Source organism: Rhinichthys klamathensis, unplaced genomic scaffold, assembly GCF_029890125.1.
Source record: "Rhinichthys klamathensis goyatoka isolate OS25496 unplaced genomic scaffold, OSU_Roscu_1.1 h1tg000027l_1, whole genome shotgun sequence".
NCBI lineage: Eukaryota > Metazoa > Chordata > Actinopteri > Cypriniformes > Leuciscidae > Rhinichthys > Rhinichthys klamathensis.
Genome location: NW_026606577.1, coordinates 529,328 through 557,219, shown reverse-complemented (window position 1 = coordinate 557,219; position 27,892 = coordinate 529,328). Strand labels below are relative to the sequence as shown.

Genomic DNA, 27,892 nt, shown 5'->3' with positions numbered 1-27,892 from the left:
AAGAACAATATTTATTACGATATAAAAACATTTAAGTGAGTGCAGCATCTCTTTGTAAATATACTTACCATACTATTAAATATATTACAATCCATCATTATCACAATTCTAAATAAGAAAAGGTTCAAGTAAAAAAATATATATATATAAAAAATTGCCCACCGTGAGAATTGCGAATTGCATTTGGTTCTGTTTAACGTTTCCTCCGATTTCAAGCGGATTTAAGATTTTAAAATGAACATTAAAAAGAAAATTTACATATTACTGCCATCAAAAATCCTGTGTAGCCTAATTTTGATTTCAGACGTCTCATAGGCTAGTCTCCACAAGAAATATAAAAAATACAAATTATTTCAAATAAGAGATTCCCAAGAATCAACTTTTACAGAATACCCTATCCTAAATAAAAGCTAAAATAGCTTATATCATTAATGGCGAAGTTGAATGTCGAAATGTATCGAGGATCCAATCCAGCTGTCCAGAGCACAAATGGAGCCTTTCGCACACGTCTGCATATCGAGTAACAAAAATAAATATTTATATAAACTGGTATCGTCTGAGATCTCTGTAGTTCTTTACTGCCTTTAGAAACAGCTTGCGTTCGCGGGTTACTAAGATAAAGAGGATTTTCCTAATTAAACACACGAGTGCCATAAAATGGCCTCATGACCCACTTCAGCCCTGGGTGGCAGGAAACAATGTGGTCATCATCACGTCTTCTTCAGTCCTTTTTCTGGCATATTCGGTCACCAGTCCTATTTTAGACTATGGCAGAGAGACAAAATCATATTGGTGTGCATGCAATAACAAGCGTGAATCCTAAGCGTGAATCCTAAAAGCGAAAGACAGATGGTGCGTTTCCTTACGCGATACCATTCTGGCTAATAAATTGAACCTGGCATCGCCCCAAACGCACAGAAAGAAGGGGAAAGAAAAAAATACAGAGGCAATAACCAAATTCCAATGATAAGATGCTTGGGTAATAAGTATGTCCATTCTCCACAATAGTGGAAAAAGCTACATATACAAAATTACATATCCAAAAATTGTGCAAAACACGACAATTTGCATACCACATACCGGTATGTGTTGCAACACTGTGATATATTCACCAGAAGATCTGAGAAACCTAAGTAGTGCGCAATCCTGCAATGCATCACGTCAAATGATCCTCTGAATGGCTGGCGAATAAACTGCACCGAATGTTCTGAAAGGGGGACGAGAGAGCACAGAGGACTGGATATTCCCTTTGTACTTGCTGATTGAAATGCCACACAGTGTTTGAGATTCTTTCTCCGACTTTAAATGGTTAGGTGGGTGCAGTCACATCCCGGACCCGTGGCATGCGTCCAAACTCTCAGATTACCGCTGTGTGTGTGTTTTTGTGCCACAGGGTTTCCAGCGCCTTGCGCAGCAGCGTCGAGGGCGCCTTTTACGCACGAGATATTACTGCGAGTTTTGTGCAATATCCTCGCTTTTGAAACAGCAAGCCTCTCTGACCACATTTAGTCAGTTTGTGTTTGCAATGGTTGCCACGTATAAAGGCAGAATCAGCTGAAACGGCGACCGACAGCCTCGCCCATAAATGGCGCAGCAACCTTTCTTTTCCACAATGATGTCCTTGTGAAGACGCCATGTTGAAAATGAAAACAGCAGAGAAGCCATTAAACAGCAGGCTAGTTCTGAGGTCGCTTTGGACATGGGTCAGCAATGAGAGGTGTCTAAAATAATGATTTTTACACCTTTTTTTCTCTCACAATTATCCCCACAGGACAACAATACTCGTAATTTTTCAAATGAGTTTGAAACATAAATATGATTTAATGTTACCTTTTAAAACAGAGTATTCCCAAGTCATTTTTGTCAAATAAGGTCGCATAAACTATTACCTTCGGAAAGAAAAAGGACATTTTCTTTCTTCTGAATGATGACGTGCAAGCGAGTGAATTTCTCTTGTCATTCTGTCTTCAGGAAGAGAAAGAGGGATTGTTTGCATATTGCAATATCTAAAAGTGTCTCAAGATTTCCAGCAGCTCCACTCGTTGGAGACTGCGCAGATTGGTGTGTTAAATGATGAATTATGTCGAAAAACGAAGGCAGGAAAAATGGTTATTGTCGTTTTCTTCCTTTTAGGCGTTGCAACCCAACCCCCTCTTTAAAGCCAGTGTTAAAGGATCAGACGATGGGAATGAAAACGTTCCTGTTTCTTCATCGTATAGGCCTGATAGAATTATTTCAACAAAATGTTAAGGTAAATATCTTTGTTAGTGCATTAATAATTATGTGTGTTTAAAGTCTTATTTATACATTATCTCTACTAGTGAACTATACACTGTTATGAGACTAATAGTGTTATGAAATGTGCCCTTGGCACAAGGTCAGATATATAGTGAGTGTTCACTTACTGAAAATGTTAATTGACAAAGGGATTTCCATTGCATTGTAAAATCAGAAATACACTATTCCCAATCTGCACGCCATGAAAGAGAAGTGAAGTCCACCAATTTCTTTAAATATAAATGTACTTAAAAAAAAAAAAAAAAAAAAAAAAGTGTTTTGATACCAGTACTGCTGTAGGGTTAAAAACAGTGAGTCACAACCAGGATGAGCATTAAAACAACCACAAACCCTATCAATCATACCTGTGATTCAGCATTTTTGTAAAAGGCCAATCGTCCTTTTTTTCTCTGTGGCCTGCCTTGTTTGCTGAAATGTGAGAAGCAATCCATTTAAATGGATATTTAAAAAAGAACAACATGCAACTGAATGTTCTGAAGACAAAGCTAGACTCAAAACTAATGACACTTAGGGAACGCTAAAAAGAAATAGAAATTCAGTCAATATACATAAAATGCCTCAGTTTAATTAACAATAAAACATTTATTTTTGCAGCTAAATAAGCAAAGACAATAAAGATAAACTTACTTATTGATTAATGCTTGGCCCTGAACAAGGCAGGGCCTTAAAAGCAGTTGGTTATTTTCATGGGTTTCTTTTTTCTTTTTACATTCTAGTTAGTAATAATAAAACCAAATGCAAAATGTTTATTCAGTAGCATTTTACTAAAGAATAAAATGCTGTTATATGGGTGTGCCATGACCTAGTTTGCTGGGACAAAGATGGTTTCCAGGAAGAGAAAAAAAGCTTAAAAATGTCAAAGGGATACCATCCAACATTTCATCTTCCTTCTTCTCAGATCCTGTAAACAGAAACACTGTATGTATTAAATAGTCCATAAAAGGCTGATGAAACCAAGATTTAGATCCCTTTTGGAACAAAGGAAACCCATTTTGGCCATTGAGTCCCAATGTAGGAGAAAATGGCTGCGCCTGCATTCAGCCTTCTTTCTGCTCTCTGTAGGAAGAACTGAAGGCTGTGCTTCTAATAGCTGAATCTACCATGGTGCTTCAATCTGATTGGCCAGAGAGGGAACTGCTGTTAACCAGCCAATTGCCCAAGCACCGCAGAATATCAAACAATGTTGGGAATGGACTGAAAAATGTACAACTAGTATTAGAACAAGAAAAAGAAAATAACATTAGATGTTTAAACAGAATTATCACCACAGAAAAACTTTGCTTTTAAAAGGCGGTCCCTCGTGAAAGTTCATTTTACTGACACATTCTGAATGCATGACTTAAAACATATCCCGGAATAACTGTTTATATGAAAGCAAAACTGCATTTCGTTTTTAAACCAATTCATTTGGGCTTTCAGTGCGTGTCCCAGTTCAGTTTTAACAACCTTCCCCAACGCTGCTGCTCCATGTCCATCTTGTATTTAACGTTCATGTAAATCTATCGTGCAGATTCAACGCGTTCTAAACCTTCGCTTTACTGCTCGAAAATTAAGATATTTCAACTTCCCACTCGTTTATCACACTTGACTCCATGTGTGTGTTTTATTAATAGTCACACAAAAGCAATGCTTTAGCTTAACTATTAAGAATAATAAATCGAAAGTGCGTGTCGAATGTGCCGGAAGGTTGAGATAGTGGTGTATTGTGGGAGAGACAGAAACCCCAGACTAGAGGCACACAATATGTGTTGGCTCGCAAAAAGGAGGCAGTATCTTTAAAATCATGTAATGTGATCGGCGAAAGGTTCAAGATCTAGCCGTTTTATATAAAACTACTCGATCGGGCACAATATGTCCAGACCAGGAGAAAGAAATAAGCTAAATGAAGATCACGGTAGAAGACAGAGTTCAAGTAAGCTTTCTCTTTTTTTCTTCCTCTGTAATGTCTGTTTCGGGCACAGCTTCAAACCCCCCGTTTTCTGCAACGTACTGTTTGTGTGCAAATATCAATCTTTGCGCTGTCAGTATTATGAAGCGTACTTTCTGTTTTTTATTTTTGTCATCTCTTCGTTAGGTTTGGCGAACGGAATGGAGAACAACCATCCTATCTGCAATTCGGGAGAGAAACGAAATCATCATTGGAGAAGTTACAAGTTGATTATTGACCCAGCGCTGAAAAAGGGATCGCACAAACTGTATCGCTACGATGGACTGCAGTTCAGCATGCCGGTGAGCGGAACGAGTCGTTACAACGGCCAGAATCGGATACATTGACCCGTGTATTGTCGCGCCGAATGGATATATAATATCACTGGCGTTGTAAACACCTGACACAGTACATCAAAGAGTGCCAAACCGCTGCCAAACTTTCATTACTGACCACTCTTTTTACAAACTAAACAACTGAAACCAGCTCTCGTTGTGCTGCATTAGTTCTGTTGACAGCGACACGGTCAGTTTGAGCGGACGGTGTAAAGTACACTTCCTTGCGTAAAGTGTTCATAAATGTGTGTTTTTGTTTACAGAACCACGGGATGTCACCAGTGGAGAACGTCCGAGACCCGAGAATGGTTCGTCTGTGGGCTAAGTACAAGGAGGTTGATCTCCCGGTGCCTAAATTTAAGGTAGTTCAGTCACACCCCCTGACACATGTGTGAATTTGTCTTGAGTGTTTTTAAGTAACCAACTACAAGACGGTTGAGGTTCACAGGACGTTTTATACATCGAATGTATTTTTGAATTAAAAAACAACTGATTTAACGGTCAGTTTTCAACGACCTAAGAGACACGCGCTTCCTTTTAAACCGTTTAGGACAGCAGTTCTATGTTTAACAACTTTAAACAAAAACGTTCCATTTCAAAGAAGCGTTTTGTTTCCTCAGATCGATGATTGTTACATCGGTCGCGTGCCCCCGAAGGAGGTCACGTTTGCCAAACTCAACGACAACGTCAAAGAGGGATTTCTCACTGACATGTGCAAGAAGTTCGGCGATATTGAGGGGGTGGAAATTTTGTACAACCCGAAGAACAAAAAGCATCTCGGAATAGCTAAAGTTGTGTTCGGAACCGTCAAGTCGGCGAAAGATGCTGTCCAGAACCTGCACAACACTTCTGTCATGGGCAACATCATCCACGTGGAGCTGGACCCTAAAGGTAAAGCTAAATTAAATGTGAAAATATTGAACTGGAGATGTATAGCTTTATTAATATCTGACAGAGTTACACTAAAATGCCACGTGTGTTGGTACTTTTGAGTAGATTGTTTGTAGCATCATATCACGTGCGGACATTTACGTTGGTTGCTTGGTAACCACTACACGGCATGTCAGCTGCAGAGGGATTTACTGAAGTGTTTGCTTTGACATTTTACGTGAAAACCATGCATTTGAACTATTTACTAAATATTTATCTGTAGTTACAAGCAAAATTACAATTTTTTTTACCACAGTATATTATGAGAAACAGCCGCTGAAGTATTTAGATGTAAAATGCAAATGTTTTAGAAGATAATGTGAGCTGGTTAACCACGACTTGAACAATAGTTGTCCAACTGAAAATATTTTTAATGTTAAACCCTTCGTTCAGACTCGTTACTGAAAGCCAAGCACACGGGATCGTCATTAACCTTGTAAAAAGGAGATCCTAAAGGCAGGATGACAGCTGTAGTGGGCTCTCCGTTCTCTTAAAGAGACAGTACCGTTTCATCTGTGATCATCAGTCACGTGAATACAAAGTGCAGTTATTTCTTACATTATACTGTCATTTTCTTATTTGATGTGTACATATATACAATATATTGTTTATATACATAATTTATATGTAAGTGATAAGCCTATTTTTAACATACAAAACATAACATTTTATATAACATTTAATTGTTTTAGTATAATAACTGTTTTCAAGTGAGATTACTTGTCAATAGTATTTGGCAATAGCACTTTTCTTGTGAAAGGGACAATTAATAATAATGCTCTTGTAACAACATTTTCTTTCTTTCTTTCTTTCTTTCTTTCTTTCTTTCTTTCTTTCTTTCTTTCTTTCTTTCTTTCTTTCTTTCTTTCTTTCTTTCTTTTTCTTCCTTTCTAATGAATAAAATGTGTGTATTTCTTTTAGATGTAGCCCACATTGTGTGTCAGTGATCATGTTCACCACAGTAATGTGTGTTCTCATCCATCATTTTAGGTGAAAATCGCCAAAGGTACTTCCAGCGTCTGATCAATGGAAGTTATACTCCGCTCACTCTTCCAGTTGGTGGTGAAGAAGCCTGTGAAGTTTCTCCACACAGCTTGTCTGAAGCCCTGCTGGTAAAAAGCAAACAATATGCCATTACATGTGACATTAATTATAGAAAATATTGGAACACTTAAGATTTTACTTCAAAACAAAGTTAAAGACTGTTTAATTTTTTTCCGGCATGAACAGAGCTGTATAAATGTGCTGTCCTGAAGTAGCTTTGGCTTTAAAAAAAAAACAGTTCAAAATCTATTAACTGATTCAATTTACTACAAAAAAGTTAGACTGTATTTTTTTTAACTACAAATGCCCATATTATATATATATATATACATATATTTCTAAATATCATAGTTTAATCCTCCATAGACCAATTGAATGATTTAAAATTTAAAAACCATTTAAGATGCAATGTAGATTTTCTCATCAGTTGAAGAGAGGGAAGCTTGACATACAAAGTGTTTACTGTAGTTTCTTACTGTAGTTTTGTGTTTTACACCAGCACACTGTATAACATGCTGTGAGTCCCTCTCCAGCAGAAAGTCTTTATCTCTAATCCAGTTTATCAGTTCAGCAGGTGGTTAAATGGACACCAACTGAAACGTACCTAATAACTGCTCCCACCAGAGAGCTGCACGCTATTATTGCACTTTGAACGGTTCCCCCTCAGTTCTGGCCATTATCTCACAGTGAAAACAGAGATTGCCATTAACTAGTGTTCATAAAATGTATTTGATTTGCATGTTAATTGTTAATGCCATTAGAACTGGTCTGTGCTTTTGTTTGCACTGTGAAATTCAGAAACAAACATGTTTAAGTTGGACACTTTTGTGTCCGCAGGCATGCGAGCCCTCGCGAAGATCCCTCGAAGGCAGTTCTTCTGCAGTTGCGGGCACAGCCACGCCAGGTGGCACCAACACGCCCATGTCCCTCGATACGGCCTACTCCAGCCTAAGGCAGGATACGCCACAGTCCCAGGGTACCCCGCAAACCCCACGCCCGTCAGGCACCCCGTTCTCTCAGGACTCCAGCTACTCCAGCAGGCAGGGCACACCGGCGTTTCAACCGAACCGTGTGGAATCCTCGGGAGGCTACAAGGCGAGGAGACATGAAACCAAATTCCAGGACGCCTACAACCGCAGACCCGAAAGACACTACGTCCACGGCACAGGAGGGGCGCACCGTGGCAACGCAGAGCAACCACCTAGTTTTAAGCAACATCAGCCGCCCGAGCCTCCGTCGCCTGTTTTTGCGCACACGCCACCGCCACCAGCCAGTGCGAATTTCAAAACTGCTTACTCTCCTTATCAGCCGCCAATGCCCCCAGTCTACCCTCACACAGAGCCCTCTTTCCACCAGCCTGTTCAGCGGGAAGTGGATTATAGGAGACCGCCTCAAGCCCCACCTCCCCCGAGCCCCGACTTCATGCCCGTCAGAGACAGGCCTGCTACGCCACCAATCCCCGAGCCTCCCCCTGCGCCAGAAACCCAACCAGCTACACCTCCTCCCTCCACGCCAGAGCCCTGCCCATCGCTGGGCACCCCCACCCAAGAGTCCAAACGCAACAGCCTGGACTCCCGCATAGAAATGCTCCTTAAGCCCTTCCTGAACGAGCGTGGAGACTCGGACGCTGAGGTGCGCATGGACGGGAGCCCGATCTCCTCATCGTCCTCGCAGCTCTCCCCCATCCCGCCCCAACGGCTCTCGCGGCCGTCAAGCACCGGCCTGGAGGACATCAGCCCTACCCCGCTTCCTGATTCTGATGATGACGAACCCATCCTTGGTACTGCTGCCCTGTTGACGAACTCTAGGCCCATGTCACCCTGCAACATGCTCAGTAAAAGCAGTGCAGGAGAACCACGGACGCCCATAGACAAAATGGACACGGTAAGACCTGAGATGCACGATATACAGATTGTTTCAAAGCAGCTTCACAGTAATAAACAAGAAAATAACCGAATTAATGTTGCAAAGTATTTCAGCGCAACAACAGCTATTAAAAAGACAATAGTTTCATTATTAAACTCAGTTTAGTTCAGTGTTAGTTCATTGTTGCAAAGTTCATTAGTCATGAAGAAAATCCAGTTAAACTAAAAAGCAGCTCTACAGAAGATCATATAGTGTTATTATTTAGTCAGTTCAGTGTTGTAGTTATTGTAGTTCAAACTGTAACTAAGTAGCAATGCTTCTAACCTAACTAATTGTTTTGGTATTTTTTTTATTTTATTTTCAACGAGTAGCAACAAAATGTTTTATTTGACATATTTGTAGTAAAATATTAAGTTAAATGCTGCGGTTTAGTGCTGTTTTTGACTTTTGTGCCAGATTGCTAGATAAATAAGGTAATGTCTTATATTTACTATGTAGTATTTGCATATACTGTGAATCCATTTAGGGGCAATATCTTTAAAAATATCAATGTCTTTAGCTACTGTTGGCTAGTGGTTTATAGTGTGTAGCTAACTTGATAAATATGATATTATGAGTGTGTGGAGGGTTTCAGGACCCAGGAGAAATGTAGGAGGCAACCTCACTCGTCTTCCTTTAAAGAGGCTCTCTACTTTCCCTTTTGTTTCACATTGTAGCAAAAGAAGAAATTGTGCAATCTAGCTGCAAAAAGTTTTTGTATACTCTTTTTCTTTTCTTTTTGTTTTGAAATCTCAAAGGCGTAGCATGACTTCTTCAAATTAATTTAGTTTAGATTCCAGTCTGAAATGTTTTGTGGTGCTTATTTGAACCCATAGTTATAGGCAAGAGACTTCTTGGCATCACTGTTTGCTTGAGATTTTGCAATTCAACTGTTTGTGACATTTCAGCAGCATGCTGATAAATAGAACATTTTGCATGGCACAGTTTAAGTCCTACATGTTAATCTGTACCAAATAATCTTAGCATTGCATTCCATTCAAAAATTGAGAATCTTGGCGGTCTGCAGTAAGGACATAAACGTTCAGTGCATAATGAGGCTCTGTCTTGTAAATTAACTTGTTTGCATTACAGCCCCCAGCTCTGTATGGCGAACCCATGAAATATGATCCTACTGTGGATGCCGCTTATGTGCAACACACTTTCACTTCCTCTTACACGTAGTACAACACGAGAAACAATGCTCAGCCGTTAGCATACTTTTGTGCTTCACTTCCTGCTTAAAAGCTGGACCATCAGGATAGTGCTGTTCTTATTACATCTCCAAAACCATTGTTCAGCAAGAGCTATTTCATATCTGAAAGTGTTTGGATTCCTAGATTCAAACTACCTGTAATCATGTGTTTCAGGAGAATATTATTACTAATTCCTGTCACAGTGTTTTAATTGTCGACTGCAACTATTTAAAAAATCGCTTTTGGTAATTGAAATAAAGCTGCAACTAACTGGAATAAATAAGTTTAAGTTGAAAAACCAAAGTAGCTCAAAATAAAATAAAAATGTATTTAGCTAATTCAAGATGCTATTAAATATTGTAATAGTATATAAATAATAAAAACAATTACACTGGCTTGTCACTTAAAAGGGTTGTTCCCCCTAAAAAGGAATATTCTGTCATCATTTACTCACCCTCAAGTTGTTCCAAACCTGTATGAATTTCTTTGTTCTGTTCAACACAAAAGAAGATATTTTGAAGAGTTCTGAAATTTTGAATTCATAGGTTTGGAACAACTTGAGTAAATGAAGACACAATTTTCATTTTTGGGTGAACTATCCCTTTTATTTTTTAATACACACAATATTATGCTCACAAATAGCGAGAGAACTTCATTGGACTTTTATAGGGAAGAAAGTAAGAATTCAGGATTTTTTCATAGTTGAACAATAGTTGTCAAACCAAAGGCAATATAGACCATAGTTTGTTGTTTATCTCCCTGCGCGACTAGTTTGTGTGCTAACGCAACAGATGTTTGTGTTTTATTACACAGGGCCATCAGTCATCGGGTGAAGACATGGAGATTTCTGATGATGAGATGCCAGGCACACCGATTGCTAGTGGGGACTGTGCCAAAAACATTGTGGTCAACTCTGCGGTATCTCCGATGCAGACAATTTCCATGCCCCCGCCAGGGTTCCCCCCACTGCCCCCTCCACAGGCTGGCTTCCCCCTGCCGCTGCCTCCTCTTCCACCCCATTCAACCGTTTCACACCTGGCTGGCCCACCTGGCGTGGCCCCCCATCCTATGCTACACCCGTTGGCCCATTACCCCCATGGCATGATGCCCATGATGCAGGTGGACCTGATGAGCTCCTTACCACAGTGGGGCAGTGTTCACATGTCCTTTCAGATGCAGACTCAGATGCTAAGTCGCATGGCGCAGAGCCAGCGGCAGTACTCTTACCATCACTTCATCAGCGAAGCTGCTGTAAGTGCTGGCGCTGCTGCTGCTGCCGCCACCGCCATGCAATTTGGAGGCCCGTATCCACCTCTCTCTATGGTTGGTGCCCCTGCAGGCGCTGTGGGGCACGGGCAACCCTGGCCCCTACCCAACATGCCCAAGTTCAACCCTGCTGTTCCCCCTCCAGGCTATGAGCCCCAAAAGGAAGACCCACACAAAGCCACTGTGGATGGAGTGCTTATGGTTATTGTCAAAGAGCTGAAGGCCATCATGAAAAGAGATCTCAACCGTAAGATAGTGGAGGTGGTGGCCTTCAGGGCGTTTGATGAATGGTGGGACAAACAGGAGCGATCGGCTAAGGTAAGCACCATTCCACAAACTCAGGTCTGTTTTAAATGTTACATGATACACTTTGCCGGAAATGTAAATACTTAGTAAATGAATCATAACAAATGCAGCAAATTTGGTTTTCAAGCTATTGAAGTCATGCAAGGTACAAAATCACTGTCAAGTTCATAAGTAACTTTCATATGTATTGTTTCCTTTTATTTGCAGTGTTGGGGAAGAAGTAATTTAGAGTGTTAGATCGTTGTATGTTTAGCCTAAATGTTTTTGAATTGTACTGATATTGCTGAACGAAATGTGACAAACCCGTCTCTGATTGGTAGCAAGAATGTTATTAGTGTCATGTCAATAGTCAAAAAATTTGTTTTTTACCTGTAAAAAGTATTCATTTGTGTGCGCAGTAGATTAGATTAGAGTCCAATAAGAATGCTGTCCAAAAAAAATTGGTAACACTTTATTTTGATGGTCCCTTTTGAACATTCTGTTGACTATAAATAACTTTGCAACTGCATGTCAACTGACTCTCATTAGAGTATCAGTAGACTGTCTGCTTAATATCTGCTAAATCTTTATTTTGATGCTCCCTAACAGACATTCTACTGACTATAAGTAACTTTGCAACAACTTGTCGACTTATTCTAACCCTAAACCTACCAGTCTACTTATACACTACTAACACTCTAATGAGAGTTAGTAGACATGTAGGTCCAACGTTACTTATAGTCAACAGAATGTGTTAAAGGGACCATCAAAATAAAGTGAAACCAAAAAATTATATTTAGGGTTTTATTTAAACACGTAAATACCCGGTTATTGTTTTTCGTTTATTTTGACAAGCAAAAAAAAAAATTCATCTTTTGGGCAGAAAGTAGTAGACAAACTTGGGCAACTGTTAAAAAATATGCTTTTGCTTTAATCTTGCTCTAAATAATTTGATAGCTGTCTGATTACAGAACTGAATGTTTCAAAGTGTTTCAAACAATTAGTCAAAAGGGAAACCCCCTGCTTGTTAAGTTTTCAAATGATGGAACTGCTTAACCTGAGGACATATCATTATACTAACAGTATACTAACATCATTTTATCTGACGTCATAATGTTTCTGCACCTGCAGGCTACGCTTACACCTGTGAAGACAGGTGAGGGCAAAGAAGAGGAGAAAGAACGGGCCAAACCCAAAGAGACTATATCCTCTAGCTTACTGGAAAACTGGAACAAGGTTGAGGGTCTGGGATTTGAGGGAATGGGTCTCAGTATTGGCCTGCGCGGTGCCATCCGGTTACCATCCTTCAAGGTACCAAACTACCATCCTGTATTTTTGTTAGTGTGCCGTTATACTTTTAAGTTGCTCATTATCAATTGCTACACATTTTTTTGCAGGTTAAGAGGAAACAACCCCCTGAGCCGACATCCACCAATGACAACAAGAGGGTGCGACCATCCACACCTGTCGATGATGAGCTGGGAGATGAAGGTGTGTGCTTGGCATATCTAGTTAATCTAGCAAATGACTTATCTTGAAATGCTTTAAATGGTTCCATGCCATTTCTATAAACTAACTCAGTAAGGTCGGTTCTCAGAGTCAGAAAGAACAGATCTTCGCATGGACAGATCCAGAACGGATGGCAGTGGTTCTTCTGCCAAGCGAAGGCCAGCCAGGCCTCTGGGGCTGGACAGTGAAGGCGAGGAGGAGGAGGAAACCTCCGGTAAAGAGGAGTCATCGCTTTCAGACCATGAAGTGGAGCCAGTGGAAGATGCCTCTGAGAGGTTGCCCTCTGGCAAGGTGAGCACCAATCCACAGTACTTTGAAATTTGGAAGTAATAGTACTATTTTAACAGTTGATAATCGAGAATTTGACCAAGGTAATTGGCGTCTGTGATTGCTTTCAGTTATAAACCTGTTTTAAACGGGTGTAGTTATCAGGCTGCATATACGACACTTATATTTGAGCCTAACATTACAAAAAACCCTTGCCTTCATAGGATATGGAGGACGAGGAAGATGTCGAAAAGAAGAGCGAATCAGACTCCAGCGAGAGTGAATCATCTGACTCATCAGATGAAGGTAATGACTATTAATGGCAAGAGTCTGATTAATATTCTGCACTTGTGGACACTGTAATGGGTCTGAGGTAATGACCGTCACCATTTTTCCTCCCTCAAGCTTCTAGCTCATCGTCCTCCAAATCTGATTCTGATTCCTCTGGGAGTGAGAGCTCGTCCGACTATGAATCGAGTTCGGAGGAGGAGGAGGAAGAAGAGGAGGAAGAAGAGCGTGTAGTGGAAATAGAGGATGAAGATGACGACGCACAAACCTCATCGTCGTCTTCATCTTCCTCATCATCGACCTCTAATGAAGAGGATCTTGATGTAAAATCCCCCAGTACCCCCATAGGACCACCACCAGAAGAAGAACCAAGCGAGTTGAACAGACTGGAGGTTTTAGACAAGGCAGAGCTCGATCACAAACATAGTACGGTGAGCTCAATCAAGCCTGGAATTAATGACGTGCGGCCCCCATCACCCAAAGGATTGCCAGGTCAGACTCTTGACTGTTTTTTTAGCTATAGCAGTTGAGTATTGTGTGTTTATGAGGTCAAATCATGATTGGTTGTCTCTTTCAGTTGATGAACCCGACATCGATTTGGAGGTCAATATTCCAGTGCCCAAAGCTGAAACCAACCTGGATGATGTCGGTAGCTTGCGCCCACCCACCCCAACAGGTTCGTTTGCAGATAGTGATCAGGACACCAGACCAAAGATCCCTGCAGAAGACGTCCCCAGAACCCCTGGCCGTGATGGCCCAGTTCCCCTAGAGTCAGAGGCCGCAATCCCTCGGTCTCTTCCTACACCTTCCATGCACCTTCCACTTCCCCCCAATCATGCCCTTGAAGCACGATCCCTTCTGCCGCCCCGTGAATCTTTGCCGGATATGCTTGTCCGTGGGCGGTTGCCTACGGAAGAGGACATCCCACGCACACCAGGGAGAGACCTCATGGACAGACCACGGGGTTTGGGCAAGTCTCAGAGCACTGATACGGTTCCTGTCACACCAGGTAGTGACGCTCCACTAACAGGTAACAGCTTGAGCTCGCCGCATATTCCCGGCAGCCCTTTCTCTTACCCTGCTCAATCTCCTGTCCTCAGTGCTGGTATCCCTCGGACTCCGGGTAGAGACCTTACTTTCACCCCAGCTTTCCCTGACTCTGCTGCTTTATCTGCAGGCCTTCCTATTCACAGGAAGGCCTCATCTGAGAGCTTGGAGGAGAAGTCTCTCTTTAAAGAGCCTCAACTCAGTGCCTCTCCCCAGCCCAGCCTACCTAACAATACAGCTTCTTCCCCATTCCCTGGTCCTCCCCTTCCTGCTGCTTCACTTCAGGAGCCTCCCCAAGGCTCCTCTCCCACTTCTGCAGAGACCTCCTCTCCTGCTGCTCCAAAAGATCTACCTGTTCCAATGATAGATGTTCCTGTGCCCTTAGATGATACTCCAACCAAGAGAAAACCAGGACGTCCCAAGTCTAAAAAGCTGTCTGTTGAAGCCCCTCAAGACTCTGAAGAGCCTCCAGCTCCAATGGTGGCCTCTTTACCTCCAGACCTACCAGTAAATGACATGTACCCAGACTGCCCTTCAGAGACCTTCAAAGGTGAAGATGGTGATTCCACAGCCTTGGATGAAGAGGAAAACCAAGACCTGACAGTCATACCTCAGGTGGAAGACAGGATGTTTTATGATGAGGAACCTGTTCAGAAGACACGGCGACAGAGGCGGGGCTGGCAGGAGTTGTTGTTGTCCATGCATTCCACTGTGACATCACCGCGCCGCCCCAGCTTCTTACCCCGCTCAGAATTTGAGGAGATGACCATCTTGTATGACATCTGGAATGATGGCATTGACGAGGAGGACATGCAATACCTTAAGACCACTTACGACAAGATGCTTGAGCAGGACAATGGCAACGACTGGCTCAACGACACCCTCTGGGTCCATCATCCTCATATCCTTTACTGCTTCAGTCTTAACGTGTGGTCACGTAGTGAAATTTAGCACACTAAAAAGGTCCACTGTCTATTATCAATAGTGTAGCAATGTATGAAGCACAGCTCACACAGAAGTCTCTTTCAAACCAAGCAGCTTTCTGTTGTTCAACGCAGTGAATTTGCATGACCAACTTGAACCCGTTGCAACCAGTTCCCGTATGGGGAAATCTTTCGCCCTCACACAATATTCCTAATCGTGTAGATTCATAGAAATTACTGGATGTCGTCCACGAACATCCGCTGAACAATGGTAAACCTTTACCATGATCTTGAGCTTTAAACAGTGTTTATTAATACCTCACAGATTCTTTGAAATTTTTTGGTGTAAAATTCTATTTAAGCGGGTCTAGTGGCAGCAAATAGAAATACATTTAAAAAACAATGGAAGCCTAGAGAGAGTGTTTAGGAAACCTGTTAAGAAACAGTAATTCAGTTTTGTTTGGAGTATAATTTAGCATAAATTCTACACCCCTAGTAGCACCAAACAGAGTAGTGGAATTGAATTGCTTAAAGCTGCTGTTTGTAAGCGGTTAATAAACAAAACTGCATGCCTCTTGCAGAAGAACATTGTATCCGGAGCTATTTCTCTCTGTTTATGTCTATGATGAGTCACGTAGGTACTGGGCTACTCAGCAGCGGTGGCGACCTGACTGGTCTAAAATACTCCGAATATAAACACATATTATAGGTGTATCGTAGCGATTCAGGATAAGACAAAAAACCACGGTTTGGAAAATGGATTCATTTGTACTCGCTCATTATATACATTTTGAAGACAAAAGTTGCATAGTGCAGCTTTAATGTTGAAAAATATTTTTCACATCCGAAATAGCACCGCTATGTTTTTTTAATTGTGAATAGCTTACTTAGTATTCTAATAACAAAATCATTACATATACTTTAATGTTATTTGCAAACCTGTTATGTGGAGACCTATCTGTTCCTGTAAAGAGAGTATTTCCTTGACTCCTCTGAACCTACCAACATGGGCAGTGCATCGGTGGTGAAGAAGAAGCGAAAAGAGGATGGTATACGAGACCATGTCACCGGCTGCGCCCGCAGCGAGGGCTACTACAAAATCGACAAGAAAGACAAAATGAAGTACCTGAACAGCTCACGCCTGCAGTCCGAAGAGTCTGATGTGGACACTCAGGTGAGTGGCAGTGATAAAATACTGAAGTTTACTCTCAATCAGTCAATACTTCATTAAGCTGGTTTGCTGAAGGCACTGACACGATTGTTTTTGTGTGTGATTTCAGGGGAAGAGTATTCCAGCACAGCCCTTAACGTCCACTAGGGCAGGTTCAGAACGGCGGTCTGAACAGCGCCGTCTGCTGTCGTCCTTCAGCTGTGACAGTGACCTCCTCAAATTTAACCAGCTTAAGGTAGGACAAGTGAAAACCATCTTATATCTTTCAAAACATCACCAATCAAAATATTAGCTTAGGCAACATCTAATGACGCACAACTTTTCCACAGTTCCGTAAAAAGAAGATCCGGTTCTGTAGAAGTCACATTCATGACTGGGGATTGTTCGCCATGGAACCTATTGCTGCGGATGAGATGGTTATCGAATATGTTGGCCAGAATATCCGACAGGTAAGTGTAAAACCAACCAAACTTTTAGCATCACTGCTTTTTGTGTGGTCTGTTCATAACCGTCTCGTCCACATTTGCAGGTTATTGCAGACATGCGAGAGAAGCGCTATGAGGAAGAGGGCATCGGCAGTAGCTACATGTTCCGTGTGGATCACGATACCATTATAGACGCAACCAAATGTGGCAACTTCGCCCGCTTCATCAATCATAGTTGCAATGTGAGTTTTGTACTTGTTAAAAAAAAAAAAAATCAAGGTAATTTTGTAGGTAAAAACCTAATTGACCGTGTCCTCCTTTGTGTCTCCCAGCCAAACTGTTATGCCAAGGTCATCACTGTGGAATCACAGAAAAAGATCGTCATCTACTCCCGGCAGCCAATAAATGTTAACGAGGAGATCACCTACGACTACAAGTTCCCCATTGAGGACGAGAAGATCCCGTGCCTCTGTGGCGCAGAGAACTGCAGAGGAACCTTAAACTAACCCCAGCAGATAGGTGAGAACTTTCTTAAAAACATGCACTGCCCTACAACAAGCCCAGACGCCCCGTCTTCTGGAGCTACAGAGGAAATAGTGGGTGAAATCCAACACAGCCACTGGATATATCGTGCAGCTAAGTATCTGGGACTTCTTTTTTGTACTTTTTCACGATTGTTTACGAATTACAGGTGCTCTTTCAAGCATAAAAAATGAATTTTCTACCACTCTTCCATTGATTCTATGGAAATGGACATATTTTTCCCCCAAATGTTTGGGCACCAAGTTTGTTGTCTGCCCATTTGGCACAGTTCGTCTTTGCCGTGGAGCTCCTGCTCCTCGTCAGTCCCTTTTTCCTCTGCGGTTTGGTTTGGAGAGACCTCCCCGTCCCTTGAACTCTGACCCCGAACACTTTAAGCTGCTCATATCTGTCCCACACGCACAAAATTCTTCTGTCAGTTTTTTTTTTTTTTTTGACCATGTCCTTGTCCTCCAAGCCCAACAAGATTCATTCAGTATGAAGTTTAGTGTATGGTCAGACCTCACTGTAACAGCCCAGACGATTTATCTTTCAGCAGGACACTAACCAATGTCAGGGGTATTGGGTCAATTGTCTTCAATTTGCAGAACATTCAACAAAAGCACACCTGTGCCGGCCACAAAACAAATCAGTAGAAAAAGGGCCACAGCTCAGGCAAATTTACACAAAGTGAAACGCTCCTACAATACTTCAGCCGGCGCTGCGTATGGCACCTACAGACTGGATCTGAATCCGACTGGACAAATCAAACAATACACTACACCTAATTCTTTCATTTATTCAAGTTATTTTTTACAACCATATATCTGTAATTTGCTCATTTGAGTGTCTCTGCTGCCCCCTATCTTCTGTAAGGTGTAAGGGCAGAAAGCTGCTCACTTTCAAGCTGTACAACTTAGTATTAACTCTGCATTTGATATGTCAGCTCACTACTTTAGCAGATAAACATGCAAAGATCCAATTGGTTTCATGCATATTCAGGCATTGGTGCTGAATTTTCTATTATGGAGTGAATCTCGCCAATATAATGCTGCTATTCTGCAAACATATATATCCCTACTTATCTCCACCAGTTCACTTTAAGATGGGAAAATCCACCTGCACTGGTTTTAGGTCAGTTAGCATGGGTTTTCGTAGTATTAGGAGTTCTCTGTGAGTGCGGTAACAGTCGCACAGCACTGATGCTTTTCAACAAGATTGGCCAGACACCAATTCATCTAATCTAAGTAGTTGCACTGTTGTTTAGGATGGCACACCCTGGAGTATTAGGTCCGTCACCCTAAAAAACGTCTGCAGTGGACACAGAAAATCAAGTACGAAGTCGAATACAGTGCCAAATGTGTACATTACAGTGTCTCGGCTCCAAAAGCAAACAATTTTCCACTTGTCTCCTGTGTGTATGTGTGTGTTTGCACAGATGACCTAAGCTCACTGGTACTTCGGGCGACCCTTTTGAGTTCCTTCTGCATTTTGCTCAGTATTTAACCATCATGTTTAAACGGCTATTACAGCTTCATTCAGCCAAATGTTCCTTTGAAAGCAGAAGACTCTGATCTGCAAGGCAGCATGGAGACTGTTTATCTTTGTGATTTGGTTATTTTAATAAATGCACTAGAGGCTTCCAACCCCCCATCAAGCCAAATGGCACTCATGCTTTGAAACGCGCCCTTCACGTTAGATCACTCACAGGGTAAGGTCTCCCAGCTTTTTTGTTAGTTTTCTTTTTAAATATGTTTATATTGTACAGGATTTGATGGTTTGTATAAAGGAATGGGGCCTTTTTATCTCGATGGGGAGTGATGCATCGTTCTGCTTTTATGAGCGACAAATGGAGTATTTAAAATGACTATTTTTCAGGGATCATTATTAAAAAAAAAGGGGTTGAATAGCTAATTTAAAGAAAATGATGCATCTTGTACATAACACAGATTTGTACTTCCTTTTGAAAGATTGTTTCTTGTAGAAACGTCTTTTTTCTGCCCATTTTCCTTTGGATTCTTATGTGTAAATACTTTAACTGTGAATATATAAATATAAATATATATATATTTTTGTTCCTGAGGATTTGCTACAGTGTCACGGCTCGGAAAGGTCTATTTGACAGTGATTGCGGAGAGCTGGTGGCAGTATTTTCAGCTTGTGTCAAGCTTTAATTTTTATTTTTGGTTGTAAATTCTATGAAAATCTGTTTGCAGTGTGGGGGGAAAGCATTATCATTCAGATATGATGGCAAGGGGCATTGGTGAAATTGGCCTTTATCCCCTGTCTATTTATTATACCACAAATGTATGGAAAAAAGATCATGGAAAAAATAAAGGATTTTTTTTTCAGCTGCCTTGTCTTGTAATTAATCCTTTAACGATGTGTCACTTTAATATAATGTTGGATGTTTTCTCATGGTCGATTCAGGTGTAGAGAGTTAGCAGGAACAGGGTTTCAAATCTGAGTTTAATTAGAATTAATAACTTCACATGTTTCTGTCAGTATAGGAGGTCTCAGCACACACTGGTCTAACCATCTGCCCTTCATATTGCCTGGCATCATAGCTCTATTCATGTTTACCCTTTATAAAAACCACAGAGAGTCATTTAAAAGGATTCAGCTAGTGTTTTTGTATTGTATTTAGTTTCTACCCCCAACAAGACATTTTTTATTGTATACCCCACATACAAATTACAGTATGTTCATCTTAGAATATTTTTACATACATCTAGGGAATGTTTTTAGAAAAAAACATGGAAAAGCAGTTTAGTTTACATGAAATAAAAAAACATGGATGTGCAGAAAAGTATAATTTTTCAATAACGTTCAAGTCATAGTTAAACATTACATGATTCTTAATATATCGATAGTTAGGCCTAACGATATAACAATTTCTAGTGGTGTTACCTTTTTCAAGTGCAATAATTTATAGGCTAGTAATGGTTGATGAGGTCCACTTCACAAGCTCAGACTGAAATAGTGACTGTTTTGTGCTGTCAGTGAACACCAGGGAGTGACCTCACTGGCCAGATTAGCAATGGTAACCTCGAAAGAGACAGAAACAAGGGCTCTTTGTGTGAGTGAGCAGTGCCCCCAGTGTCAGTAACAGGACGAGAAGGGTATGACCACTACAACAAAAACACGCTTGTGAGCCAGTCAAAATAGACAAAACACACTAACACTGTCATTTTTATTTCAACACTTTATTATTTGCAAAAGAACACTTTGGACTTAAGTCAAACTATTGCTAGCTCTGCTATTTTATACATCAAATAGTTTGCCTCCTGAGGTAAGTTTGTATTTTTCACAGAATGATAAAATCAATGATAACAATCATTCAAGTTTGGTGAATGCACGTTTATGAGTCCACACGCTCCACTTATAGCTAGTGAACGTGAAGCCTATAGCCTACAGTGAACTGAAACTTTATCTTTCTACTGTAAGGTATTGAAATCCTGCGAAGTGCCCTTTGTGTATGACTGGTGAAATTCTCCCTATGAAAAGGCTTTGAGTGATCAAGTTCAGTAAGAAGCGAGGGGAAATACGTACATGGTGATACTGACCAAAGATAACCAGGATAACTCGTATAGATGTGTGATCAAACTACAATTTGTTTCTATGCATAAATAATTTAAGGATACATTTAAGGCCCGTTCACACCAAGAACGATAATAAATATATCCTTTAATAATCGTTTTAAGTCTATGAGAATAGGGAATTCCACACCACAGCTATAACCAGTGTTGGGGAAACAATTGTAGTCTTGAACTACAATAACCAACATGTTCACACAGCGCGCACAAAACGCCTCCGCACTCTCGATTTCTCTCAACATGGGGACAGAAGTGCTTTCAGTCAATAAATGGGAATTTATTTATTGTTATTTGCAAAAAAAAAACGAATATTTTGTTGTAAATTTAAAAGTAATGTGTTACTTTATTCGTTACTTGAAAAAAGTAATCTGAATACGTAACTCACGTTACTTGTAATGTGTTGCTCCCAACACTGGCTATAACCATGGCAACAAGGAAACTATATTATTGGGATCACTTTCAGAAGGATTTTGTCCAGCTGATAAACAAAAAGATTGACAGCCAATCAGAATCCATCAAAATTTAAATAGCTTGGGCAGTTGTTTTTGCCACAGTATTATGTGTCATGAATAGTCCAAGACAAGTATGTTTAATGCTGCCATTCTGCTATAAGCAAAATGCTAAATATTTTACAATTAAAAGGAGTAGAGGAACATTTAAAACATTAAAAATGGCAAGAGAGGACACTCCATTGGAGAGCAGCTTGGCGTCTTTGGAAGCGTACACGGACCGTCCGTAGGTTGGGTGGATGTGTCTGTAGTTGTCATGCAGGAGAACCTGGTCAACAGCTTCTTCCACCGTGGAATATATCCCGTTTACAAACTGCTCAAACTGACAAAAGAAAGAAAATGTTAGAAATCTCTTGAACTTGGTTTAACTTGAACTTTGAAAAGTGACTAATTAAATCATTCAAATAAATGGCAACATTGATGTATTATTCATTTAGCTAAGCTATGAACATGTTGACAGTTTGGACTTTTAAGGGTTAGTTCACCCAAAATTTTTTATTCTGTCATTAATTACTCACCCTCATGTCGTTCCAAACCCGTAAGACCTTCGTTCATCTTCAGAACACAAAGGAAGATATTTTTGATGGAATCAGGGAGCTTTCTGACCCCACATAGACTGCAACGTTATTACCACTTTCAAGGCCCAGAAAGATAGTAAAGACATCGTTAAAATAGTCCGTGTGACAACAGTGGTTCAACCTTAATGTTATGAGACGATGAGAATACTTTTTGTGCGCATTACATTTATTCAACAATTTATTCTGTGTCAGTCTTTGACGCTATTCACGTGAGCACCATGAGACATGCGTGTGGTGCTGACGCAGGAGTCGTACAATACTGAGCCGGCGTTCTGAAGTAGAACCAGGAAGCACTGCACTGTGTTTACAACGTGAACAGCGTCAGAGACGTAACAGTAAATTTGGACTAAACCGCTCAATTCATATGGATTAGTTTTACAATCTCTTTATGAAATTTTTTAATTGTCAGTTGCGTAGCTGTCAATGGAGGGACAGAAAGATCTTAGATTTGATCAAAAAGATCTTCATTTGTGTTCCGAAGATGAACGAAAGTCTTACGGGTTTGGTATGACATGAGGGTGAATAATGAATTGACAGAATTTTCATTTTTGGGTGAACTATTCCTTTAACTTGTTCATCAAAATTCTGTTTTCTGTTCTGCATTATAGCACCCTTGTGGCAAGACTGAAAATGCAAGCGATGCATTATGAAGTGTAAAAAATCTAGAAGCATTTTTGTTTACATATTTGCGTAGATTTAATTTAGGACTTTAGTAATGTCTTACCTGAGCCCATGAGATATGGACAGGCACTTCATACACGGTCCACAACACCACCTGTGAACAGGGCGGCGTTGTGAGACTGCCATGATAACGGTAATACTGCGTTAGGTTGTTCTGAGGTAACAGATTTACCAAAGGAAATGGTCTTATCGATTTTGTTTGTCCTAGAAAGAAAATGAAAATATTTAGTTCAAACTTCTGCAAATAGCCTACTCAAATATACACTGAACAAAATTATGAACTCAAAGATCTAAGACTTTTTCTATGTACACAAAAGGCCTATTTCTCTCAAATATTGTTCACAAACCTGTCTAAATCTGTGTTAGTGAGCACTTTTCCTTTGTCGAGATAATCCATCCACCTCACAGGTGTGGCATATCAAGATGCTGATTAGACAGCATGATTATTGCACAGGTGTGCCTTAGGCTGGCCACAATAAATGACCACTCTAAAATGTGCAGTTTTACGGTATTGGAGGGTCCGGGGGTCCAGAAATTCTTTGGTTATGCAAACCGATTGTTGCAGCAGCGGTCCGGGTGGTTGGTCTCAGACAATCTTTGAGGTGAAGAGGCTGGATGTGGAGGTCCTGGGCTGGTGTGGTTACACGTGGTCTGCTGTTGTGAGGCCGGTTGGATGTACTGCCAAATTCTCTGAATCGCCTTTGGAGACGGCTTATGGTAGAGAAATGAACATTCAATACACGGGCAACAGCTCTGGTGGACATTCCGAGATGGTCCTCACTGCAGAACACCTTGCAGAACACCTTACAGAACACCTTCCTCCCACCTTACATATACCTAAACCTACCCCCACCCCTAATCCCACCCATCTCCACCCCCTGATCCCTAACCCCACCCCTAATCCTACCCATCTCCACCCCCTGATCCCAAACCCCACCCCTAATCCTACCCATCTCCGCCCCTGATCCCTAACCCCACCCCTAATCCTACCCATCTCCACCCCCTGATCCCTAACCCCACCCCTAATCCTAACCATCTCCGCCCCTTAGACCTGGATCCAACTCCGCCCCCTGGATCTCGTTTACTGCAATGAGGTGCTACTGGACATTCCTGCAGTCAGCATGAATGAATGTGTTTGGGATGCTCTGGATCGGTGTATACGACAGCGTGTTCTAGGTCCTGCCAATATCCAGCAACTTCGCACAGCCATTGAAGAGGAGTGGACCAACATTCCACAGGCCACAATCAACAACCTTTTTTTTCTTTTTTTCAGATACAGTAAAACTGCACATTTTAGAGTGGTCTTTTATTGTGGCCAGCCTAAGGCACACCTGTGCAATAATCATGCTGTCTAATCAGCATCTTGATATGCCACACCTGTGAGGTGGATGGATTATCTCGGCAAAGGAGAAGTGCTCACTAACAAACATTTAGACAGATTTGTGAACAATATTTGAGAGAAATAGGCCTTTTGTGTACATAGAAAAAGTCTTAGATCTTTGAGTTCAGCTCATGGAAAATGGGGGCAAAAACAAAAGTGTTGCGTTTATAATTTTGTTCAGTGTACTGTATATAGCCTATATTATTTTTACTTTGAAAAAGTGTATAGTCTCAACTAACCTTTGTAGGCAACAAAAGGAAGTGCACTTGAGATGGACTGGAAGTTTTCATTATGCAGATATGACACCTGTCGTAGTATTAAAGATAAAACACAAACCAGTGGTGATAATGTTTATTATGCATTGATGAAATGTTACTTCAGATAAAACTAAATCTTACATCAACAAATATGCCAAGCACGGCAAGTCCAGTTGGGTCTTCAAGTGCAGAAGTCAAGTTCGGATGTGTGGATTTGATGTTGACTATGTGCATCTGCACACAAACCATACGGACAAACGTTACAAAAAAACGTAAAGTGAACATAATTGCTTAGTTTTCAAATAAAGACAACGGAAGGCCCAAACCTCCATAGGAAACCTCAGGTGGTCCAGAGTGTGTTCTGATCCGTTTGAAGAGACACTTCCCCAATGGAAATGCAGCTGGATTGTGCGGTAAGTCCCAGGAAGCCCTCCGCCACTCACCTGCATACCGTTACCCACCTCCAGCACAACTACACACAAAGACACGTTTCAGACTGAAACCAGCTGAGCTACAACTTTCATTCACAGGGAACCCTCCAATAATATGTAGCTACACCTTGAAGATTCCTGGGATAAAAGCATCCAAACCATCTTTCTAAAGGTCAATAGACTGCAACTTTCAGTTTCCAGAGGTAAAAACTGCAATAATTTTCTCCATAGGAAAACTATTTTTAACTTAACTTACAGGTCTAATCCTTTAACGTCTATACTGTGAGTTCTGAGGTTGTTAATCAATGGTATATTTACTTTACTTTATACTTTATTGTCAGACGAGTCTGAAATTTTTCTTGCATAACAGTGTATGTTTACAACATCTAACATACATTCTACATTGACATCCACTTACACATCACATATTATACCTTCAAAATAATACAACATACATACAACGTACATCTAACATACATTCTACTTTGACATACACTTACACATCACATATTATATCTTCAAAACAATACAACACTTATACATCTAACACCTTCACAGTACTCTTGATCTCTGATTGAATGTTTTGTTCAATGCTAGGATAGCCTGGTACACAAAAGAGTGTTTCAGCCTCACTTTATTAAATCTGGGCACTCTATACCTCCTCTTTGATGGTAAAAGTTCAAACTCTTTATGCAGAATATGCATAGGGTTAGAAGTTATAATACTGGCTAGCCTTAGCAAGTTGTTATGATAGGCTGAGTCGTAGAGCTTCTCAAGGGGCTGACCTACAATCTTTGAGCAAATTTTTAATTGATTATGCAGCTTTGTTTTCAGCATAACAGACAAGCTTTTATACCAAATAGATATTGCAGTATGCTCATTATCACAGACCTATAGAACAATAGAAGAATCTGTTTTCTTACTCCAAATGATCTAAGACGACGAAGAAAATAGATTCTCTGCTTTGTTTTTTTACATAGTGTGTCAATGTGATCTTTCCATGACAGCATATCGTCTATAATCACTCCTAAATATTTATATGTCTTAACCGATCTAATTTCCTCCTTATGAATAAAAACAGCCATTATATCGGCCACAGACCCAAATACAATCTCCTCAGTTTTACTGGTATTAATGACAAGAGCATTATTCTCACACCACTCAATCAGTTTAGTCACACCTTGCTGATGAAACTCAGAACTATCCGAATCATTTATCACAGATATTAAAACAGTGTCATCAGAGTATTTCAAAATATACTGATTTGACATATCAGTTCGACAGTCATCTGTATATAAGGTGAAAAGTACGGCAGAACTAACGCAACCTTGTGGGACTCCGACATTTGTAATGATTGCAGACGACACAGATTCATTCACTTTGACTCTCTGAACTCTATCAGTGAGAAATGAAGTATACCACTGGACCAGATAGGGATTAACGTTCAACCGTGCAAGTTTTGACACCAGTCTGTCAACCTGTAATGTGTTGAATGCAGAAGAGAAATCTAAAAACAAAGTTCTTACAATTGTTTTAGGTTTATCTACATGTTTAGAGATGATGTGTACTAAAGCAGCAACTGCATCTTCAGTACTACAGCCTTTCTTATAGGCAAACTGCCAAGGATCTAATTTATCTTTAAATATGCTTTTGTTTAAGCCATTTTTAAAATATTAAAATAATCATGATTAACATCTGAATTTGTGAAAACTACATTACCCATAATGCTCAACAAGAAATTCGACTAATCAGCGAGTTGTTGAGAGCAAATCGAGCAAAAGAAATTGTAGGGAACACCCAAAGCGTACAGCATGACCTAATCGAGTTGGTCCTGCTATGTTGTCAAAACAGTTCAACAGTTTGGCAGGTGGCAACAGTTCTTCTGACCCTAAATGATGGAGTGTGTATTTCTTAAACAACCATGTAGGAAGGCCATATTCCAGGATGACAATGTCAAGATTTATCAGGCTCAGATTGTGAAAGAATGGTTGTGAGGAGCATGAAGAATCATTTCCACACATGAATCGTCTCCTCTGAGTCCAGAGCTTAAATTCAATGAGAGTGTTTGGGATGTGCTGGAGGAGACTTTACAGAGTGCTGGACTCTTGCATTGTCAATACAAGATCTTGAGCAAAAATTGATGCTTCAAATTTTGGTCAAGAATACTTCCAAAACCAGCTTAAAGAGTGGACGGGCACTAAGGCACTCCATAGAATCACTTACCAGAGTGACCCTGGTTTGTCAGCCACCATTGGCCTTTATGAGTCAAATTAAAACCCTCCAGGTGCAGCGAGTCCAAAGAATCGTTCTTCATCAGCTGATGGTCCAGGTTGATCGGAGAGTGATGGCTCTCCAGAAGAGGATGGCAAGAGGGGTAGTTGTCTCCCCATGCATATGGATCTACCAAGAACAATTAAATCTTGTTTCATGTCACGACAATACTAGTATTGACAAAATGAGTACTTTTTTGTCCTTCTTAAAACACACACAGCTCAAAAAACTCACCACAGTGCTCTTCATCATAACAGAAGTCTGAGGAAAAAACAGTTAAAATCTTTATCAAAGTTTATATAATCACTTTTGTTTCAGTCAAAGGCATTCAACTAAATCCCTTAAAAGTAAAATGTAAAAGTTTTGCCAACAGCACCAGAAAGTAAATGTATCATTGAATCTCCTGTCACTCACCGTCATCACTGTGTGCCAATAAAACCACAGACAACATCAGCATCAGAAGTAACATCATGCGCTTAAAATGAATAAATATGTTCCCACCGGTCTTGCACCCCAAAAAATAGAAAAGGCACAGAAAACGGGGGTTTAAATAGTGATCTTCTTGGATGGAGGTAGGATGTCAGGGTTTTTTTCTGACCGTACTCATTTGAGCGTGTCGCTGCCACTGCGCTCGTCCACAGTCTCAAACAAATAACACTTGTTGAACGAGGAACCAGAGAAGTGAACACTGACCATATGCATTGAACAAAGCAGTGAAGGTTGAAATAATGCAAATAGAAAGTTTTACCAAGGTTTTACTGTGGCCCCAAAAACTACTTGAACATTTTAAGTCACACACTTAAGAAACTGATACTTTTATTCAGCAAGGACACATTAAATTGATCAAAAGTGACAG

At 40.6% G+C, this 27,892-nt stretch overlaps 2 protein-coding genes and 1 long non-coding RNA gene across 5 annotated transcripts; 1 reads left to right on the top strand and 2 right to left on the bottom strand.

Moving 5' to 3' along the window:
• Positions 1-173: 173 nt before the first annotated feature.
• Positions 174-3,501, bottom strand: LOC130078161 (uncharacterized). Its single transcript, XR_008805894.1, has 4 exons — positions 2,926-3,501; positions 2,643-2,706; positions 1,081-2,507; positions 174-765 (listed from the first exon to the last, which is right to left on the bottom strand). It is a non-coding gene; the product is annotated as an uncharacterized LOC130078161 (long non-coding RNA).
• Positions 2,137-19,683, top strand: setd1ba (SET domain containing 1B, histone lysine methyltransferase a). Of its 3 annotated transcripts, XM_056243609.1 has the most exons (19): positions 3,618-4,210; positions 4,373-4,527; positions 4,824-4,922; positions 5,181-5,451; positions 6,481-6,602; positions 7,372-8,418; positions 10,446-11,216; positions 12,315-12,494; positions 12,581-12,674; positions 12,781-12,983; positions 13,184-13,265; positions 13,365-13,739; positions 13,825-14,277; positions 14,680-15,195; positions 16,216-16,391; positions 16,498-16,623; positions 16,718-16,837; positions 16,918-17,055; positions 17,146-19,683. In XM_056243609.1, exons 1-19 carry the CDS (start codon positions 4,150-4,152, stop codon positions 17,317-17,319), a joined length of 5,163 nt encoding a protein of 1,720 aa, XP_056099584.1. In that variant the 5' UTR covers positions 3,618-4,149; the 3' UTR covers positions 17,320-19,683. The 3 variants fall into 3 exon arrangements, with proteins under 3 accessions (XP_056099574.1, XP_056099566.1, XP_056099584.1); XM_056243599.1 differs by lacking the exon at positions 3,618-4,210 and adding an exon at positions 2,137-2,251 and having other exon boundaries at positions 13,825-15,195; XM_056243591.1 differs by having other exon boundaries at positions 3,616-4,210; positions 13,825-15,195.
• A 1,759-nt stretch (positions 19,684-21,442) lies between these two features.
• On the bottom strand, positions 21,443-27,671 carry car15 (carbonic anhydrase 15). The gene is made up of 8 exons (XM_056243648.1): positions 27,451-27,671; positions 27,271-27,297; positions 26,989-27,165; positions 24,661-24,806; positions 24,476-24,568; positions 24,317-24,383; positions 22,740-22,900; positions 21,443-21,759 (listed from the first exon to the last, which is right to left on the bottom strand). The coding sequence occupies exons 1-8, from the start codon at positions 27,506-27,508 to the stop codon at positions 21,535-21,537; spliced, it is 954 nt and encodes a 317-aa protein (XP_056099623.1). The 5' UTR covers positions 27,509-27,671; the 3' UTR covers positions 21,443-21,534.
• Between the last annotated feature and the right edge of the window lie 221 nt (positions 27,672-27,892).